Source organism: Syngnathus acus, chromosome 24 (assembly GCF_901709675.1).
Source record: "Syngnathus acus chromosome 24, fSynAcu1.2, whole genome shotgun sequence".
Lineage (NCBI taxonomy): Eukaryota > Metazoa > Chordata > Actinopteri > Syngnathiformes > Syngnathidae > Syngnathus > Syngnathus acus.
This window is the reverse complement of record NC_051108.1, coordinates 3,612,498-3,633,544: the sequence shown is the minus strand read 5'-3', so window position 1 is coordinate 3,633,544 and position 21,047 is coordinate 3,612,498. Positions and strand designations below refer to the sequence as shown.

The window sequence follows — 21,047 nt, the reverse complement described above, 5'->3', positions numbered from 1 at the left end:
GAAAATAGATGTGACTTTGGCTCACTGCTCTGATGAGTAACTCATCCACTGAGATTCATTCAACAGAGGAATGTTAGAGGAGTTATTTTAGTGAAAGTTACCTTGGATTGTTGTTAGGTTGTTTTTTTTGTTTTTTTTCCCCACAGCCCTCAAGTACACGCTGGTTTAACCTCTGTGCCTGATTGGAAGTATTTGGCTTAAATCTGCCCAAATTGCAGCAACTGAAAACAAACCGAGACCACAACGTCTCAAAGAGCACCAAGAACAGTAAAAATGTCACATGAAAGTGGCACCATTTGACCTTTAACGACTGGCCGGCCAGCACCGCGGGTTTTAGCTGGTGTGTTGTGGATGTGTGTTTGGATATTTATATTCATTGCATTAGTAATGCAACGACAGCACCTCCACAACGCGATAATACGTTTTGGTGATATATTGAGATGTTGTGTGTTGGTGCCTCGTTGAGACTGGAACTAATGCAGGAAAGCAGAAGACATCAGTTTAAGGTCAGGCGGAAGAAAGTCTGAGTGTGATTTACAGTACAGAAACTGCACTCGGAAGTGTGCAAGATAGCACCTGGGGACCAAGATTAGCCAGGATGTTATATGAGATCACGGACGAGGTCCTTAGCAGTGGGTGTGGTGTAAATGTATGTCTGTCTGGTCATCTGTTTAATCTGTGTCAGCCAACCTTCATGTACAAGCTGTGTACTATGTACAGTTATCTGTTGTCACAAGTGTGTGTGTGTGTGTGTGTGTGCATGAGAGAGAGAGAGAGAGAGAGAGAGAGAGAGAGAGAGAGAGAGAGAGAGAGCATGAGAGAGAGTGCATGCCCGAGAGAAACAGAGAGAGTAATTGTATGACTAGTTGCAGGCGAAGTACTCCTTTAGAGGGGCAAAGAGGTGCCTGATGACGGGAACACTCCACGAACGTCCCAGCAGCCTTTGCCTGGCCAGACGACTCATGTTGGACACGTCGGTGTAGTGGACGGGGAAACCAAACACCCTGGATGCACATGTAATCATTTAGAGCAGAAACCTTTTTTCCACCAATACATAGAACTGTTTTGTTTGATTTTCCTCTTAATTTAACAGTGCAATCTCAATATGCAAATACTATTTCAGTCAGATGACACTTCAGAGGTGAAAGTTCCACCATGTATGACATCATGCAAATCGTACGAGATCCCACTCTGAACTTTTGCAGAAGTACAGACTGAAATGTTGAGTGTGGTACCAAACACTCTTTTCTAGGAGTGCCATTATTTTTGTTTAGGCCTGGATTTTTTTTTTTTTTATTAAATAATTCTGTTGAACCACAATTCAAAAGCAATGTTTTTATAAAGTTTCTATTTATTGATATTTTTATTATTATTAACAGAAGGGTACCACCAATTTTGTCCATGTGTCAATGTACCTTTCCATCTCAGTGCACCAGAGGATGTCCTCCTTGTTGTCCATGTAGACAGGGAAATGCTCATCTTTCCCCTGCTTCACAGAGTTGGAGCGAGTTGTTATCGTACGCAACTTCTCAAACTGGAATATGCATCCAGAACCAGACACAGACACACAAACACACACACACACACACTGTAAATCTGTCCTGTCCTGTAATAGCTATGTTTGTCGCGAAAGGAACTGACTTTCATGAACTGATTGCACAATAAATAAAAAACACTTGGCAAACACATATCCACACACGCGCATACTGTTACCTTGGCAGTACGACCATGCTCAAGACACTCTTGTAGGTCCAGCTTGTCGTTCGTCATGGGGCTCAGTGGTCTGTTTGTTGAAGGAATTTTCGAGAGGCTACTTTAAAAAAATAGGATTATTTCTGAACTGAAAAATTGCATCAAATAGTGTACGAGTGTTTCTTTATCACCTTGACATGCCGGGCAGGTTTCCCCAGAAATATCGAGCACGGTGGGCAGCAGAGACTTCCTTGGCATCGATCATCACAGGGTTGCACTGAAGAGAGTTATTTAAGTTCTGATATATTGATATATATTGTGTGTTTTTTGTACTGTATAAAATCCTGGTTACTTACCTCTAAAAAGCGAGAAATGTCCCGTTTGTCACTGACTCCCATGGCAACCACATTCTCAAAGAGCCAGAAGAAAGGCCGATCATCGCCCTCTTTTGGCCGAGCCTCATGCAACAGACGGTAAAACTCGAAAAATAATCGCCCAGTTCCCTCTGAAATTCAGCAACGTTTACATTTATTATTAGATTATAATGGTGGCAAGGATATTTGAGGCTTGCACGGAATGTGTATGTACCATAAAGGCCCTTCCGTGCAGGGTTTACTATGGAGAGGTCATTGCAGGGACTTCCTCCTATCACCAGATCGAATGGTCCCCACTCTTCGATCTAATGGTCAAATATAACAATGAAAGAAATTCGAAAGTGATCAAATGTGAATAAAGACAATAAATGTGAACAGAGAGATTTACTTACATGTTTATGGGTTACGTTGCGTACATCGCCCACATACATGATGCGTCCCTGGTGTCTCACCATGCCGACAGTGATGGAGTCCTCACAAACCTCGGACGCCACGTATTTATCAACCTGGATGCCCAGATCCTTTAGCACCAAAAGACCTGAATGCGTGATACGTAACCATTTCTATTTGTTATGATTAACACGTGAACTCGGCAGACGCACTCGCTCGAGTGCAAACCTGTGGCGATGCCATCAAACAGTGATAAGACTCTGATTGGCTGCCTCTTCTCTGCTGCAACTGGAGCATACAACTTGGCTGGCTCCTGGAAGATACAAAATAACAACGTGGTTGGAGTTGTAAAGATCTGTTAAAGTGGACAGAAATATTTGGCCTTAATTAAAAATGAAATATTTTGTGCAGGGGATCACCAATGTGGTGCTGTTGAAAAAAATTCTTGGAATGTTCCGTGATGACACAGGTAAGACTTACAAAGTCCTGTTCGTGATTGTTGGCGAAAAAATGCTGTAGTCGGCAAGGCCAGTCATCCCGTCGCCGCAGTAACCCGTGAGTGTTTCGGGGCCCGCACATGTAACAGTTCCAAGGGTCTTCCTTGATGGCTGCCGCTGCTGAGCCAATTCCTACCAACAGATCCACACACTCCACGCAGAAACACCTGAGTATAAACAACAAGGAGGCTTTTCTCAAAACCGATGCCAAACAAAGCATCTGCTGACTTTTGTGACATTCCTGGGATGTTTGGCCACATAAGGAAAAGTCTCAACTGGTGCACACTAATCCCAAGATCAACAGCGGCCTACTGACCTACAGCAGTTGTTGTTGCCACACATGAGCACCTCCCTGCCTCCGCAGCAGATGGTGCAGTAGGACTGGTAACCATCATCGTCATACTGGTAGGCACACTCTAAAAAGGAATTCTATCAGAGCCCGGAAGAAAAAAAACAGAGGTTGAAATATTGAAGTCGTGGATTTCATTTTTATAATTCTTACCGAGCCTACAAAATTGTATTGAATGTTTGGACTGTAAATATTAATTAGCGGTTTGAGCGAGTGGGTGGAAAAAATAGTTCGGATTTATCAGCAAGCATCTTACTTTGCAACCCACGCACATTGCTCCCATGAAGAGAGGATGCTCCAGAGAGACTCTGAGGCTTCCACAGGAGATACAAATATCTGGGGGGGAGGAATACACATAACCACTGACAATAGCCACACATTGTATTTGGTCAAATGTTTAAATATATAATAAATTAAAAATACAAAATGTATTTACTTCGACACTGCATTAAAAAAAACAACATGATACCTTCAATGTTCCGGGTTTTCTTTTTAATCTCCTGTATGAGTCGCTCTGGAGAAAGAAAACAAAGAGTTATTAAAATGATGCATGCATAATGCACATTATAAAATTAATATTGTATTGTACGTAAAAAAAGGGATTGGTCATGATTTATAGAGGATTGTTATTGTGCTAATACTGAACGACAATAATTTAAAAAACATTTGTCATAGAATTGTTCAAATCTTTAAATAGGAATATTAACATTCTATTTCTGTAGAGCAACGCAGCTCACTGACTACTTTGGAATGGAAGTAGGCGATACTTTTCTTCTTTGAAAATCTTAATCCTTTCATTTTTTATTCCTATCCAAGTTGACTTTAGAGGCAGCATAAACCCCTGAGCAGCTAACCAGTCAATCACAGGCTAATAGTCTATTTCACAATAAACTTGTGTTCACCTCTGGTTCCTTCGTCGATCACCTCTCTAATCTTGGCTTTTTCCGCTGCGTTTTTGCGAGGTTTCTTGGCAGGGGGAGGAGTATATGCGGCCTCTGGTTCCGCCCACATCTCAGAGTAGACTTCTTTATATGGATTCTGCTCTTCTGTGAAGAAGAGCAAGTGTGACATACTGGAAGTATAGATAGAAAGGAATAGATGATGAGTGTGTGCGCATATGTACCCTCAGGAGGGTCCAGTGATTGTGGGCCATTGGGTGGGAAGCCAGTCATGGCCCATTCAATCATCTGTCTGGTCTGAGGTTCCACACCATCTACATCATCAGTTGGGTCACAGGAAGGAGTGGGTCGTCCTGCTCGCACACTTGCCACCTTGATACAGACCAAACATTATATATTCATTTGTATGTATGAAGAAATGAAACCTTTAGCAACCATAAGTGATAAATTCAATTTGACATTTCATTGTTTCGTGACGTCATACCTCGATGTGTGCTAAGTGACGTTTGTCCGAGTAAATAAAAATAACAATCACAAAGTAATTTTTCTCGATTCGTAATTAAAGATAGGTAAGGAGAAGCAACCTGTAGAGCCTCAAAGATGGCTTTACGGTACATGGGCTGTTTGTTGTAGGTGGGCTGGTGAAAGGCAGATGAGAAAGAACTCAGCAGCATGAGCTTCTCCACACACACCTAGAAAAGGAGGCAAAGGAGTAGAACGTTTTCAACGGTTCAAAATAGCCCTGGAATTAACTTCAACTGGTCATGACTGTCTTTTTAAAATAGAAGAAAATCATTTCACTTGCCACAGAGAATTTGCCATCTCCAAACCACATGACCCAGCGTGTCCCATCAGCGGCTCGACTACGGCCGCTCATCAACCAAGAAACAATCCTGCCAGGCCACCAGGAGAAACCTCGCAGCTTTCCGAACACTAGCGTGCCGATGCCAAAGCTCCTGCCATCCTGAAGGCATCCAGAATTTAAAACACGTTTGGGATTTACAAAGCAAATTTAACATTTCACCTGGTACTCGATCTCTCTGGGCGTCGCCTGGTCTCCTCTGGCGACTGGTTCCGGTGTTACGGCAACAGTTGGCGAGGCGGGATCTGTTTGTTGCTGGGATGGCAGAGGGTCCGGACTGGCTGGTTCATCCTCTTTAGGAAAGTCACCTTCTGATGTGAGGTCATCCATCATGCAGATCTCAGCTTCCCTGTAAGCCCGTCTCTCTGCCTGTGAAGGTGAAGTGGAGGCCAGCGTTAACAAATGGCCGTTCTTTGCTATGCTCCTGGCATGCATTTGCTAAAAAACATTTTTAGTCACCAGAGAGATTCACTGATTGATATTAAATGTGGCCCTTTGCAGTTCATCTGCGAACAGTTCAAGATCAAAGTTTTGGTGCTTCGGGCTGTGAGAACAATCCCTTAATTGATCCTGTGAAACAGGAAGTGAGCAGGGCGGGAGTGCGAGCTGGGGTATGCAGTTCACTGGGTTCAACTCAGGAAGGAGAGAAATAATACAAAGTGAGAGGCGAGTGTGTGGCAAAGCGCGCCCAATGAAAAAAATCAGAGGGACAACAAAAGTTGTATTTACAAGTAAAAAGTCTTAGAGAGGTTTTATACAAGGATCTCCAGCTGGTAAACATTATGACAGACTGCTGGGATAGAATCCAGCACACCCTCGTGGGGATAAAGCAGTTCAGAAAATGGATGGATGACATGTACTAGAAGAAGAAAAAAGGTGCAAAATGTAAATACTGTGACCTCAAATCACTTCAACAGTCTAAATACGGCTGATGAGAAAGCAGCAAAATGTGGCCTGAGACGATAGGAAAAGAAAATCTTGCTGTTTGAATGGATCAGAATGATTTACATCGCACATTGTTCACTATTCCAGCTGGCCTGTAAACAACATCTAAAGGAATGAATGTGTGAAACAAGTAACAGTAAAGTGATGGTATAAATTACTCACTGAAAGAGACAGTAAAAGTGAGAGTGACTATTCACTCTTCCCCCCCAGTTTGACCCGAAACTCTTCTCGGCTGATTGTTGACTTCTGACCTCATAAACTTCTAATCGTCCTATTACACGGGCCGTAAGGATGACACACAAAAACTTCACTGACGCAAACGCACACAAATGTGGAGTGTAAGAAAAAATCCACACTGTCACAAGTTTCTTAAATATCCTGACGTTTGTGGAAATACAGATTGCTAACTAATAGCTAATTGGAGTTGTTCGTGTAGTTTAATTGGACCATGCACATTTTCCCACACTATTTTGGGAGATTTCAAGTGTTTTTGCAAAAACAATGAAGCAAACATTTTTGCCCTTAAGTCCAAAAAGGACACAAACATGACACTGCTCATCGACACACAACACACTGGGCCTTTGTTAAGGTGGAGGGAAAATCCCAAATACAAGATAATCAGCAACTTGAGCATTCGTCACACCACATTCAAACAGCCATCAGGTGTAATTACTAAATGAAAGACTAACAGGAGCATCACAGTTATTGAGCATTTCCATGGGAATTACAAACAAAGACACGGAAAGGGTTGCCATGAGTTACAGCTTTGAACTTTTCTGAACCCAGTGACCCGGCCAGTGTGTTCACTCCTGGTGACACCCCCTTGATCTGTGACCCCCGCACCCTGAAACCTAGCCAATGAACCATTTCGAAACCACTCCCCCTTTTACAGCTATGACTGACCCTGACCTCCAAGTGAACTCGGACACGCACACACTAACTCGGGACCATTAAATGATGAGCTAAGACCCCCCGCTTACATTGTCAACAGGCGAATGACTGTTCTTTCAGTCTTGATGACCTTGTGATTAAATGTGCAAAAAAACATTGAGGTGGTTGAAATTTGGAAGTAAAACAGATTTTATTTTGGTCTAATTAACATTAAATTATCTGGAATGTTCATAAAAAGCCTTTTTTCCCCTCATGCCCTGTACAACAGTCTTTTTAAATTATAAATCGTCATATCATATCCAAATAAACTTGGATTTTCACATCTGGGAATTGTCACAAAGCACGAAAGCTGCGAGTGAACTGTTTCTTAACCCCAGTTGGCCCAAAACACATCAAAATGACGATTCAATTCAAACAACCAAGACCAAACAGTGGAAGTCTTTGTGTTCCTTTTTCTATCCACACAAAAATCGAATTAGTTTCAATTAAATAGTAACGAAAAGCTTTTTCAATCTATACTAATTACTGAAAAAAATATCTAACTTACAGATAGGACATGGCATTGTTCCTCCCTGGCTCTCTTTCTGTCTGTCATTTTCTTCAGTGTCTCTCCTCCTCCACCAGTTTCCTCTCTGGTCGTCTCCTCGACTCATACACTCAAACATTCTTAAAGCTTAGGCTCCGCTGATTGGTCAGCCGCGAACCAAGCGATTGATTTACAGGCTTCCTCACCTCACACATGACTAGGTGAACTCCCACAACAGAGCTACTAGTCGTAGTGATGAATGTGCGGAAGCCACTGGGATTTACGTATGACGATGACACCATGGATACGGAACAACAGACCCTTGCCAGTTTTCAAATGTGTGCATATCAAGTGTGTGCATGCGCTGCTTATATAAGATGGCGTGGCGATGGGATGTATGTAGTTAAGATGCAAAAGATTTTGTTTTTTACTGTGAAAAACATTTAGACAGCATGATTAAAATTTCCTATTCAGAATTTATTATACTTTCTTTGCTGTAAATTCAGAGACTGCGTGATGTTTGATGATCACTCAAAACCAAACATAAAAAGGGTTCCAGCTGTTCCAAAGAATATTATAGACCTCAAAATAAATTCGGGAGATATTTTCTTCTATTAGATGTAGCGTTTATGTTTTTTTAAAAAACAAAATACTACACACTGCACAATATTTCTGTGCACAATTGTGAATTTAAATTCATGTAATTACATGTTTCCTGATTTTCTTCTTTATTCACATTTGACTCTTCAACAGAGTTGAGTGACTATAAGCGAATTAGCATGTTATTTGTGGCTTGATGGTAAGAAATATGTCAGGAAGTGAGCACACTCGCTTGGAGGAAGTGGCACTTTCGTATAATTATGCACTCTGTTTGAAGGCACCATTTTTTTCCGAACGTCTGATCCAATTACAATGTTTGCGTGCTATTGTGGCAATTCTCCGACATTACAAAACGTATATCAGGCTCCCTTTTGTTTATAAATCAAAGGCAGTTTATGATGTTGTAATTATAGAGGAAAGCGACAAGAAATTCAGCAATGCACTTGGCAAGCCCCTTCGCTGCCTGCGATTATCTCTTCCTTCTCTCAAGTAATTCGGCTAAGCTTTCTCACATGACAATGTGTCAGCAAAATGGGTCATCAAGCTGTCAGCTGATTTGGTCTCCCTGTCTTACAACCAATATTTTCACCATACAATAAATGTCTGAATCCAGACATGTATACTGTAAATGCAATGCCGAGCTCTGTCCTTGTGTGTGCCAAGCCATTAATCTGACATCTCTTCTTGCATGCATGTATGCAAGCAAGCACGCGTTTAGTCTGCTTCTGGTGACTTCCGCTTATTTAATTCAGTATCTGTTCTACAGACAAAACCACAACTTCCTGCAGCGACTTCACGTGTGAGGCTAATTTAACATCCTGGCAGTTGTCTGATTCCCTAATGGACTAGTTGGAAGTATTTATACTATGTTTATTTTATTATTAGGAATAAATTTGGAAAAAAAAGACAAGATAATAAAGCTTCCATATGACTGCAGCTCACACCTCCATCTTCCAGCGGCTGAGCCATTCTTCTTTCTGTCTCCTGCTGATGTAGTACGGATCTCCAGCTTGGAAAGTCACTCTGGGGACCGGCTTCCTACGCAACCTCCCTGTCTCACCCTGCACACACAGCCACAAAAGCTTGATACTGTATATCCTTCACTGACTACATACCGCTTGTACTCTTAGAATATTTCACTTTCATTTTTGGGAGTAGGGAGAGAAAAAAAAAGACATGGGAGAGAAACCACTTGACTCACCTCTCTAGGGGAGTCACAGCTTCTGTCATCTGATTCATCTATAGAAAGTAAAAGACAGGAAATGGGCCATTTGTTCTGATTTAACAAGAAGCTTAATAAGGATCTATACTTGCGGCTTTTATTACTTTTTCTTGGCACTCATATTCAAAGTCAAAATGCCTTCAAAGACTGCCATCTGGAAGTTATTTTAGTTGCAGCCAAGTTCCCCCTGCCCCATCAAGACTTAAATGGCAGTATGAAATAATAACAATCGCTTCAGTTCTTTTTTTTCCCTCAAAAGTCTTTCAAATCGAATAAAATAATTGCCCTACTCTGATGACTGAATAAAATAGCAGCAAGCATAGAAATCTATTTTTTTTTAACATCTTCAAAATACAGTGGAACCCAAAACCTTGACAGATTTTCTTTTTTCTTCAGGAAAACTTGTACACTCAAGTCGTTTGTCGTCAAAAGAGCAAAGGGTGAGTAATTGTTAGTTTGGCTTTATTCAAATCTCCATACACTTGTTTTTCGTACTCGAATGACAGATAAGAGAGTTAAAGTGTCACTTATAACACCGCTTGTACGGTTAATAGTTAATAAGCTTTTTTTACAATGACTCCAGAACTATTCTTCATGGGAAAGTTCATTTTAAAATATAAGGTGACATACGAAGGGAAAGTATCTTTGTTTGGCTTTGGAGGTTCCACTGTATCTCCACATTACTTTGCTGTAAAAACAATACCCTTATTCCTGTCGTTCTGCTCTAGTTTCCGACGCCCACGTTTCTTGCGAGGGGAAGGGGAGTGCTCCAGCTCCCCCGGCGGAGTTGAGGGGTCAGACGTTGCCATCTCCTGCAAAACAGATGGCACAATCTGCCTGAGTAACCTGCTGCCAGTCAAGATTCATGAAATAAAAACAAACATCCTGACTGCACACACACATATGCAGACATTACACAATAAACGGTACAGTAAATAAAAATAATATATAGAATAGCTGCAATACTTGCACACCAATTACTTTGTTCTTAGAAAGTGGAGACACACGTATCCAGCGGCGTGTGTAATAAACACCCACAGTGCCATTAACACAATACACACAAGAAGCGGAGTAATTTAGCTAATCCTTAATGAGCACGCGTGTAGGAAATTCTTGTATTTAAAATACTAAAATAGTATACAAAATGCACACATGTAAGTCTCACTTTAATAGTACTAAACAGGACAATTAATGAAATCTTGGCAATCAACTCGTCTATACGTCAATGATTTAGCCATTAGCGCCAGCAATAACTGTGCGAAACTGTAATCATGTGGCCTTCTAAAAGGCCAGAAGCAGTCTTTCGCTAAAAGCGAGGTTTTACAGACATGTTGGAAAAAGGAAAAAAAAAAAAACGGAGGGGGAGGTGGTAATGAAAAACTTTGAGGCGATGTAGCCTACTTCAATGGCGGCGAGTGCTAACAAGCTGAAAGAGGACTGTAATGAGCAGGTGAGAGGAGACATAAAACGTCAGCTAAAAGGGCCTCACACTAAAATACGTCGTCGAATTGCAGATACAAAGCACACAATCTATTTTCTTGTTAATGGTTGATGTCCCCTGAATGTATAATAAATGCACGCTAGGGCAGCAACGGCGATTATTTGCCACTACATCACCACCGTTAAGTTAACGCTGTTTAATTAGGTTCTAAAACGACAGAGTGGACACAGAACCTTGCTTTAATGGAAGTAACAAAATAGCTGTTGTACAAAAAAAGTACAAATGTTAACACACCACCAGGCATTTGTTGAAACAAAAGTGAATTAAGGTTAAATAAAGTCACAGCGTAAATTCATCATTAAAAAAAACATCATTTCAACACTAAACAAATTAAAGTTGCATCAAATTCCACCACTTGCTAATCATAATTGAAACGAAATGTTAAGAGTGCACTTCATTTGAAATAGCTTAGCTCAAATGAAATGAACAGGCAATAAAAAGGATGGATAACTGTAAATTGGTTTGTCATTTTGCGCCTAAGTTAGTTGAATAGCACCGAGTGCCTTTGTTGTGAGCACGGGGCAATTATTGTTTGAACCACCCAGGAGGGCATTAAAGCTGCATTAAGCAATTTCCCAAGAATCATAAACGCAGCAGTAGTTGCTGAAGCACATGAGCTAATATAGCTAAAATTGTAACAAACAACTGACTACTTACTCATTCAGCAGAAAGAGAGGAACACGGACTTTCCACTGCAGTCGTCTGTGAAATGTAAGTGCCTGGTTCCCCAATTCCTGAAAAAATCTCGGGTTGTTTGTTTGGATTTTTACAGTATATTGTTCCGACGGTCTTCCGACTAGCCTCTTGGGAAGGCAGCTTTAACATTCAACTCAAGTAACTTGATTTGCACTACCCAGATATCATCCGCAATAACAGAATTAGCTCCGTGTTCTGTTGGCCATGTTGACCAAAGGAAGTATGCCAAGTTGATTTGCTTTTGTCATTCTTTAGTCATTGATTCAATAAGAATAAAATACAAACGGCTGTTGACGTTCTTTTGTGGTTCACCTGCCTTCGGTTTCGCTTTTCCGCACAACAAAATGTGATCAAAACAAGTCCTCCTGCATTATTGAACTAAAGATAGCTATCTTAAATTTGAACACATCTTACAAACTGACAGTCCTGTTGACAACTAAACTGGCAGCACCTGCCTTAAAGCACTAAAACATATTTAAGTTTCATTTGTGTGCATTTACGCGTGAAGCATTACCTCTACTGTACATACAAGACAAAATAGAATATTAATAGCATATAAGGAAACAGCACAGGAATTTGCATTTCTGCTGCAACTACGACATTGTAATAAATTGCAACATTGTGTGCATGTTTGTGAGAGGCAAGCTCACGCTAAACCCGCTTGGTTAGACAGCAGAACATGCTCAAACCCGCTCCCCGTCACACATGACTGCACTTGGTGCATACATGTATGACAGGTTGGATCGAGCTTTTTTTTTTTTTGGACTGGGAGTGTTTAATCAGCTGTATTGACTCATGACACATAGGTACACACACTCACACACACATGCATTTTCACTCCACCGTATTTTTCAGACTTATAATCGGGTATGCTTTACGTATGGATGTCATAAGTGAAGTTGAATTTTCCCCATATGGTATTTATTAGAGAGGGAGCCACTACTGGAAGATATTTGCTGATTGGAAGAACTGAAGGAGAGACTGATGGAAGACAGAGATGTAAAAGACACATTGGAAACCTTGAAATGAGAGTCTGAAGACAAAATTATAGAGGGGGAAACCAAAGTGACCATGATTCCTCACCACAGAAGGTGTACTAGAGTAAAAAGTCAAACTAATAGCAGTAGTCATCTCGGTTGTGCTCTACTGTATAAACCAGGGGTGTCAAAGTCATTTTTTTTCGCGGGCCGCATTGTAGTCATAGCTTCTTTCGGAGAACCATTATGACTGTCAACCCAAATAAATGTATGAGCACCTCATATTATATACAGTGAAAGCTACAAAACAAACTGACAAATAACTCGTTTTCAAATCAGACGAGTAAAAACTGGTCAAATATTTTAAAAAAAAGTGAAGACAATTTGTAGTTCTAGTAATGACACACGAATTTGATGCACAATTTGTCTTCGCGGGCCACACAAAATGACGTGGCGGGCCGTATCTGGCCCCCGGGCCTTGAGTTTACCACCTGTGGTATAAACCGAGACAATAAACCATTATAGAATAGATCTCAGCTTCTCGACGGTGTACTCTGGGAAAACTTTCTACAAACTGCAAGTTTAGCATTGACACAATTGTTTTGAAGCAAAATGTAGCAAGTAACACTGAACAGTATAGCGCAAACACACTAGATGAGAAACACATGTCCTTCTTCGACGCTCAGTGCCAACATTTACTCACTGCTCACATTGGCCCTTAACACAACCTCGTTTCTTTACCGTGATACAAAGTCTAAGAGACCACGCTTCTCTTCTATCACCTCCTGCAGCATATGAAACTACTTTGCTACTATTTCAAAGAAATAGAGGGCACACAAAAGGTCACACACAATTAAATCAAACAGTAATGCAACTGCTGTTTCTGCTCTAACTCAAATATCGAGTCAGGAATGCAGGAAATACATCCATGCTAATTACAAGTTTCAACATATCTCATGTCAAAGAGTGACTACACAAGTTTGTCACATAATGACACACTCTAAGAGATACAGTAGTGACAACAAGGTGTGTGTCTGTGTGCGTGTGTGGGGCACTGCAGGCCTTGCCAAAGCATTAAAACAGGATCACAGTGGTTTGTTATTCAGGAATAAAATGTACTCGATAGAAGAAGATTGTACTCACAGGAAGAAACTGTTTGCGTTTCCTGCTTGGACGGCCCACCCGCCGCTTGTTTGGAGGGGTCCCTGCAGTCGCCTCCTCTGGACTGTCCAAGTCTGCTCCATCTTCACTCTGGCCAATATAAATAGGTCATGTTAAACACTAGAGTAAATCATGAGGAATTTTCTGTGTGCTTTTATATTGCCAAATTGCAAATTCATCGTAGGCACCATAATGTAAAGAAGCCTTGACCCACTTTGTTTTCTTATACTGTGTATTTAATCGTATTTTGTTCTTGGTAACATCCAGCAGCAGACAAAAGTGTGCTCATAAATGTGATCTGATTTCAAGGCATCAACATTTCTGATCAAATAGTGTATTTGTCGGACTGTCTAAAAAAGCGACTATTATCAGATTGCGCACAGCCTGCGTTTACATGAGTATTTTCTATTCATGCTTGATCCCTTTCCCTGCCTTCCTTCTACTGGACCCTGTGTTGCAGTGACAGTAGAGTGGTTGCTAAGGTGCGGAAACTGCTTAGCAACTGTCTCCGACAGAACCGCCGTGCTGACTAAACGCTCTAGTGTCACTTCCTGGATGATCATTCAGAACGGCAAACAGCTAGCACCGGCTCGTCTGCCTGGTTGGCTGTCCATGCGGCAGTGTCACGTCTCTCGAGTGGACAGACGATCGGGAGCCGAACAAAAGAAACAGTTGAGTTGTTCAACCTAAATCTTGAGAAGCTCACTCGATGGTGTGAGTGTTGGCAAGTGTCAAAGAAAGAGCATCAACACAGAGACTGCCCAATCTGTTCCTATATCTATTTCTGACTCATGGCGGGTTATTTTAGGCTGCTGCAGTTGCTAAGCAACCAGACTGCAAGCCAGGCGGGAAGAGGAGGATCCCATCAGCATCAGACAGCCTGTCCTCTTTCTTTCTCTTTCCACATCCAGACCTCACTTGCCCTCTCCATTTTCCTTTACTCTCTCTTCTCTCCCAATGCTCTCCTGTGCTGTTTCTATACACAATTACGTTAATCAAAAGTAATAACTTCCACCATTTCCTTATCTGATCAAATTTATCGCTACCACTCTCTCTCTTTTTTGACTATTTGACAGCCTGGGAAATGAGTTAAAAGGCACTTTAAAAATGAACAAGCAGGGGAAAAAAAAAGGTTAAGGGTCAGATTTCTGGAGGCATCTCGTCTGAATGTGATCTGGTGAGTTTGTGTGTGAGAATGATATACACAGCTGTGCGTGGTCAGACTGTGTCAAAAATACTTTCAGTTGTTTTCAAAGGAAGCGGGATTGTATACGTGTTTTTGAAATCAATACAATTCAAAGCACTTGTAATGACAAGAAGAATAACACTAAATGATGCATTTTTCTTACCACATTGTTAGAAGTTTTGTTTTCTGGTGTCTGGGGCAGTTCGGTGACTGCAGGACTGTTGGATGGCATGACGAAAGCGATTTTAGAAAGTTAAAAATAAAAATGGAGGAAAATCTAGGTTCCTTAGATGCAGCAGGTGTATCGTCATTCAAACTGCTCCTTAAACTGTCCGACTATCAGTCAGTCACTCAGTCCTTCCCCTCTCCTAAAAGCAGAGAGAGAGAAAAAAAAATGCAAAACAGGAGTGAACAAAACAAGTTTGGGTTGATTGAGTTCAAAGTAGGTGTTTCTAAAATCCATGATCACTCAGCAATGCAGCAAATAATCAATAGACAATCGACAAATTGACATGTTCAGGGACAACCGTTCATATTGTGTCATTTTAGATTTTCCAAATAAAAATTGCTTTTTTTTTTTTAGCATTAGGTTTTGTGGCACATCTAAATTCCATCAGTTCTGCCTAGCAACAATGGATCTTGTGAAAGTGTGACATAACTTTCAGGGGTGATTTTGTTGCTGCACTACTCACGTATACAAAAACATACGTTCGAACTTTTCCTCACCTGATCTGACGCCTTTGCAAAATTCCAATTCCATTCATCCATTTTCTATCTTGTCCTCATTAGGGGGTCAGCTGGAGCCTACGATGACCACATCGCGGATAAACATTTGTTAGAAACTGTTCGCCACTTGTCATTCATCACATTGAAAGAGTGGCTTAATTTGCCCTGTATTTTGCGATGCTTCAACGATACAGCTTGACTTCATTACATTTGCTGACTGGCCAAGAAGCAGAGTACACCCTCGAGTGGTCGCCAGCCAACCACAGGGCACACAGAGACAATCATCAACAATCATCGACATTTACAAGTCTATAATTAACTAAGCATGCAAGAATATGTATAATCTCTTCACAGGAAGTACTGAGCCAATATTCAAAGGCATCATCTTTCAGCTGTGATGCACATATGCTAGCCACTAGTCCAAAGTGCTGGCGTGTTGCTGGGCTTACTTCATAAAACGTCTGATGTGATGCCAACATCACGTCATTGCTAACATCTGCAAGTACAGTTTCCGTAGTACTGCAAGTCAGGAGGTGGATGTAAGATCTACTAATGTAAGACTTGAACTGGATTGTGGAGTACACTCCTCACACTGTATCCGGTAAAGACAGTCAGGCAACAAGCCAGCAAAAAAAACATGGGTGGAAACTTTGCAGAAAAGGGTGTACAATAACCATACAATACCCCCAAGGGTCTCACAGCACAATCTGCAGGCTAACTCCTTCCAAGTGCATGTAGGTCACACACAAGCATGCACGTTCACACACCCACAGACCTCACAATCCTAAAGAATGTGTATGTAACACATTTTTTCTTCCAGTACTATTGCCAGGAGGTTTTTAAATTAGACTCCTGTCAAAGGTCCAAGCACAAGCCTGCCCGGGAGATGAATTATTGCCAGAAGGGAGGAAAATGTTTCGTTGATAGGTCAAGGTAGCCCGTGAAAGAAATGGGTCAAGATAATATTTTGGGTAGGGGCTTTCTCTGCAACTGGATGCTTTGAACATAAATGTCACTTAAATGTTGTCGAATTCCCTGTTTGGCATGCACAAACTTGGTCAATAAAGCTGATTCTGATCAATAGTAAGTAAGCTTAAAAAAAATACTATTCTGGTCTTATGTGCAAAAGAAAAACAAAGGCAACAACTACAGGACAATATCGATGACAAACTTCAATATAGCTCATTCATACATTGTACACGACTTAACCAAACAGCTTTATGGCATTTTACAGATAAATACGATGGCTTTAAGTTGTGTTTACTCGCTGCGTGAATAAACTTTTATTTTATAAGCACATGCCGGAAATGCAGTCCTTAAATTAACATGACATACTCCTGCGTTATAACAATTAATATTAGGAGCGACCTCACACGGCCTTCAGATGGTGACTTGTCAAAAAAACCCACCGTTTAATCCCAGCGGGGATTTGAAGACGGTCACAAACATGGGTTTGTTTGTTTGTGTGCGATAAGATTTGTTAGGTCAGATAAAACACACAATACATACACACATTTGGACCGAACGCACCCGTTCACCCCGGAGGCGCGTCCCCGTGTGCTCGCTCGCTCGCTCGCCCGCCCGCCGCGGAGTCGACGGTTCGGCGAGCTGATGTGTCTTCGTTAATCTGCTGCTGGGTTAAAAGGGACAACTGCGTTCCGGTTTAATGTTACCTGGCGGTGTCGCCAGGAGGCGGTTTACGCTCTGTTGGAATATATTAACATTGCAGCCCCTCTATATTTTATTTGACATTCCCCCCCCACCCCCCCTAAAAAAAAAAAACTCCCAAGTTCACTCTCAGGCTTCGCGCACAGCTCTAACCCTACACCGTTTCAATGCAATGACTATCCTAGGTGGTTGTGTTTCTTGCGAAACCCAAACAGCTGCTCGCCCAAAATGTAATCTTTGTATTTACCGTATCGTCCGACCCTGACGGCCGTCGTTTTCCCCTCCTCGCGTTCACTCCCGACCTCTCTCTCTCTCTCCCCCTCTCTCTCTCTCGCTTTCTCCCTCCCTCGCGCTCAACCAGGTCTTCTCCGCCCGCTGCTGCTCCCCCCCGCCCCCCCTTCTCGCTCTCTCTCGCTCTCTCTCGCTCTGTCTTTAGCGCATACGCTGCAGCACCGGGCCCGGCGATAGTCTCCGCGGGGTCCTAAAGTCTGCTTTTTTTAACAAGTCTTCAAGTTGTACTATTACAATTTGTGTTTTGACTCTACGGTAGGGCGTAGCTGCCAATGTAAACTAAAAAATATTTTTGACTGGCAAGTACATTCAAATAATAATTAATAATTTATAATAATAGAAACATGTAAGGCTAAAGTCTACAAGTGTAGTTTTCCACAGGGCACTGACCTATGCATGAACAAGTAAAAAAATAAAATCTGTTTTTTTAGCACTTGTCCTACATGATACCAATACATTTGAAAATTAAAGTAAACATTGTTTATGCGCAACCCAGAGGCATTGTGGGGGAAATACCTGACAGAAAATATACTGTATAAAATATATATAGAACTTTTATGGTTTTATCATTATGTTTGCAATTTTTTTCCACTGCATTGTTTCCCATAAAAACACAAAATAGGTTTTATAACTGGATTGGCTCATGTGAAATTACATAAATGTACATATATTTATTTCATAATCATCTAAGTTGAATTCATTACGTCATTCGCCAAAATAAACTCCCGTCGAGAGTTATCTAGAAGTTCTCGTTGCATCGCCACGATTCCAGCGTTCTGAATAAAGTACACGTTAATGGCTATGGTCGTGGTCTGCACGTCCTTTCACAATAAGAGTCATTTCTATGTCTGCATTACAATTGTTCAAACTGCACCATTGTTTTCTTTTAAATTGAAACCTCTAACAGGAAGTTGACTATGTCAATGATATCACTTGATGGAGAAAAGTCTGGAAACGTCCAGAGTGACAGCTCGAGGACCATAAAAGCATCTGAGGCACAGCACAAGACACAAGATCCAAAGAGATCAACAAGAGAAGACCCACAAGGGAAGGCCCAAGATCCAAGAGAGCCATCGAGCTTCAAGATCCAGAGACACCACAGGGCACTTTTGAGTGTAAGTTGACACTTTTATTCTTCCTAAAGACTTTACTTTTACTATGCCGATAAACTTTTTGAAATTGGTACATTAATTTGGATTGCATCCTATGTTGCTGGGACGCTCATAATTTTATTTGTCCATAGTTTTAAATGATTTATTATCACTCCAGCTCACCAAGACTCTAATGAAAGTGTTACTGAAAATGGATAGATGAATGATTTTAATGTATTGCTGTAATGTCCTCCTCACAGGAACATCTTGACAGCCTACAAAACAAAATGGTCTCAGCAAAAGGCATTGCGATAGGCATCGACCTGGGCACCACGTACTCCTGCGTGGGTGTTTTCCAGCATGGCAAAGTGGAGATCATCGCCAACGACCAGGGCAACAGGACCACACCTAGCTACGTGGCGTTCACCGACACCGAGAGGCTCATCGGTGACGCCGCCAAAAACCAGGTGGCGTTGAACCCCAACAACACGGTGTTTGACGCCAAGCGACTGATCGGAAGGAAGTTTGATGATCCGGTTGTAGAAGCAGACAGGAAATACTGGCCCTTCAAGGTAGTCTCTGATGGAGGGAAGCCCAAGATCATGGTGCAGTACAAAGGGGAGGAAAAGGCCTTCAACCCAGAGGAGATCTCCTCCATGGTGCTGGTTAAAATGAAGGAGATTGCCGAAGCCTACCTGGGCCAGCAAGTGTCCAACGCCGTGGTAACGGTCCCTGCCTACTTTAACGACTCTCAGCGGCAAGCCACCAAAGACGCGGGCGTCATCGCCGGACTGAACATCCTGAGGATCATCAACGAGCCCACGGCGGCCGCCATCGCCTACGGTCTGGACAAAGGCCAGTCGGCAGAGCGCAATGTCCTCATCTTTGACCTGGGCGGCGGCACCTTCGATGTGTCCATCCTGACCATCGAGGGTGGCATCTTTGAGGTCAAAGCCACCGCCGGAGACACGCACCTGGGCGGAGAGGACTTTGACAACCGCATGGTGGAGCATTTTGTGGCCGAGTTCAAGAGGAAGCACAAAAAGGACATCAGCCAGAACAAAAGGGCCTTGCGGAGGCTGCGCACAGCATGCGAGAGGGCAAAGAGGACACTGTCCTCCAGCTCCCAGGCGAACATCGAGATCGACTCCCTCTTTGAGGGCGTTGATTTCTACACATCCATCACCAGGGCACGCTTTGAGGAGCTGTGCTCTGACCTGTTCAGGGGAACTATAGAGCCCGTGGAGAAAGCCCTGAGAGATGCTAAGATGGACAAGGGCCAGATTCACGATGTGGTCCTCGTTGGTGGCTCCACGCGAATCCCCAGAATCCAGAAGCTCTTGCAAGACTTGTTCAACGGCAAGGAACTTAACAAGAGCATTAACCCCGATGAAGCGGTGGCTTACGGTGCTGCTGTACAAGCCGCCATCCTCACAGGGGACACCTCGGGCAACGTCCAGGACCTGCTGCTGCTGGATGTGGCGCCTCTGTCGCTGGGCATTGAGACTGCTGGAGGAGTCATGACGCCGCTGATCAAACGCAACACCACCATCCCCACCAAGCAGACGCAGATCTTCAGCACCTACGCCGACAACCAGCCGGGTGTCCTCATTCAGGTCTTTGAGGGTGAGAGAGCCATGACCAAGGACAACAACCTGCTGGGAAGGTTTGATCTGAGCGGTATCCCGCCGGCTCCGCGAGGCGTGCCGCAGATCGAGGTGACCTTCGACGTGGACGCCAACGGCATCTTGAACGTGTCGGCGGTGGACAAAAGCACCGGCAAGCAGAACAAGATCACCATCACGAATGACAAAGGCCGTCTCAGCAAAGAGGAGATTGAAAAGATGGTTGACGACGCCCAAAAGTACAAAGCTGAGGATGACCTGCAACGGGACAAGATCGCGGCCAAGAATGGTCTGGAGTCATACGCCTTAAACATGAAGAGCAGCCTGCAGGATGAGAAACTGGCAGCCAAGTTGAGCGAGGAGGACAAGAAGACGGTGATGGACAAGTGCGAGCAGACCCTCAACTGGCTGGACAGCAATCAACTGGCAGAGAAAGACGAGTTCCAGCATAAGCAAAAGGAGTTGGAACGAGTGTGTCAGCCAATCATCAGCAAGTTGTACCAGGGGGCGGGGCCTGCAGGAGGCTGTGGGGGGCAGGCCCAAACCGGTGCCCAGGGGCCCACCATTGAAGAGGTTGACTAAAGACATTACTTGCATGTCAAAGTGAAGACAAAATGTTACATTTTATTTAAATGTTTAAACTCATCATATTGTTCAAATTCTCATGTACATTGTTTACTAAATAAATGATACAAAAATATGATCAATGCTGTGTGTATCACTACAACAAAAATGTTTGACTTTCTCCTTTTCCACTTTGATTTTATGCACCTTCCAATTAAATCACATATAGTTTGGGGGTTAGATTTCGCCAGTGAGCAAAGTATAGGTCAGGACCCAGTCAAGTGGGACACGAAGGTTACCATTTGTGACAAGCT

At 42.6% G+C, this 21,047-nt stretch overlaps 2 protein-coding genes across 17 annotated transcripts; one reads left to right on the top strand and one right to left on the bottom strand.

Annotated features, from left to right (window-relative positions):
* Positions 1 to 140: 140 nt before the first annotated feature.
* On the bottom strand, positions 141 to 17,548 carry LOC119117820 (DNA (cytosine-5)-methyltransferase 3A-like). Of its 16 annotated transcripts, none has more exons than XR_005096606.1 (25): positions 17,410 to 17,548; positions 15,495 to 15,572; positions 14,932 to 15,136; positions 13,565 to 13,672; positions 9,951 to 10,059; positions 9,227 to 9,264; positions 8,970 to 9,086; positions 5,226 to 5,432; positions 5,007 to 5,165; positions 4,786 to 4,893; positions 4,426 to 4,573; positions 4,205 to 4,348; positions 3,772 to 3,816; positions 3,559 to 3,638; positions 3,270 to 3,382; positions 2,937 to 3,120; positions 2,685 to 2,769; positions 2,459 to 2,604; positions 2,281 to 2,371; positions 2,049 to 2,197; positions 1,884 to 1,969; positions 1,714 to 1,813; positions 1,416 to 1,534; positions 788 to 1,004; positions 141 to 757 (listed from the first exon to the last, which is right to left on the bottom strand). XR_005096606.1 is itself a non-coding variant. In XM_037244352.1 (25 exons), exons 4-25 carry the CDS (start codon positions 14,998 to 15,000, stop codon positions 863 to 865), a joined length of 2,547 nt encoding a protein of 848 aa, XP_037100247.1. In that variant the 5' UTR covers positions 15,001 to 15,078; positions 15,115 to 15,136; positions 15,495 to 15,572; positions 17,410 to 17,548; the 3' UTR covers positions 141 to 862. The 16 variants fall into 16 exon arrangements, 14 of the variants coding, with proteins under 14 accessions (XP_037100247.1, XP_037100249.1, XP_037100248.1 ...); XR_005096607.1 differs by having other exon boundaries at positions 141 to 759; positions 792 to 1,004; XM_037244352.1 differs by having other exon boundaries at positions 141 to 1,004; positions 14,932 to 15,078; positions 15,115 to 15,136.
* An 812-nt stretch (positions 17,549 to 18,360) lies between these two features.
* Positions 18,361 to 20,872, top strand: LOC119117823 (heat shock 70 kDa protein 1). The gene is made up of 2 exons (XM_037244367.1): positions 18,361 to 18,568; positions 18,805 to 20,872. The coding sequence occupies exons 1-2, from the start codon at positions 18,371 to 18,373 to the stop codon at positions 20,749 to 20,751; spliced, it is 2,145 nt and encodes a 714-aa protein (XP_037100262.1). The 5' UTR covers positions 18,361 to 18,370; the 3' UTR covers positions 20,752 to 20,872.
* The last annotated feature ends 175 nt before the right edge of the window (positions 20,873 to 21,047 follow it).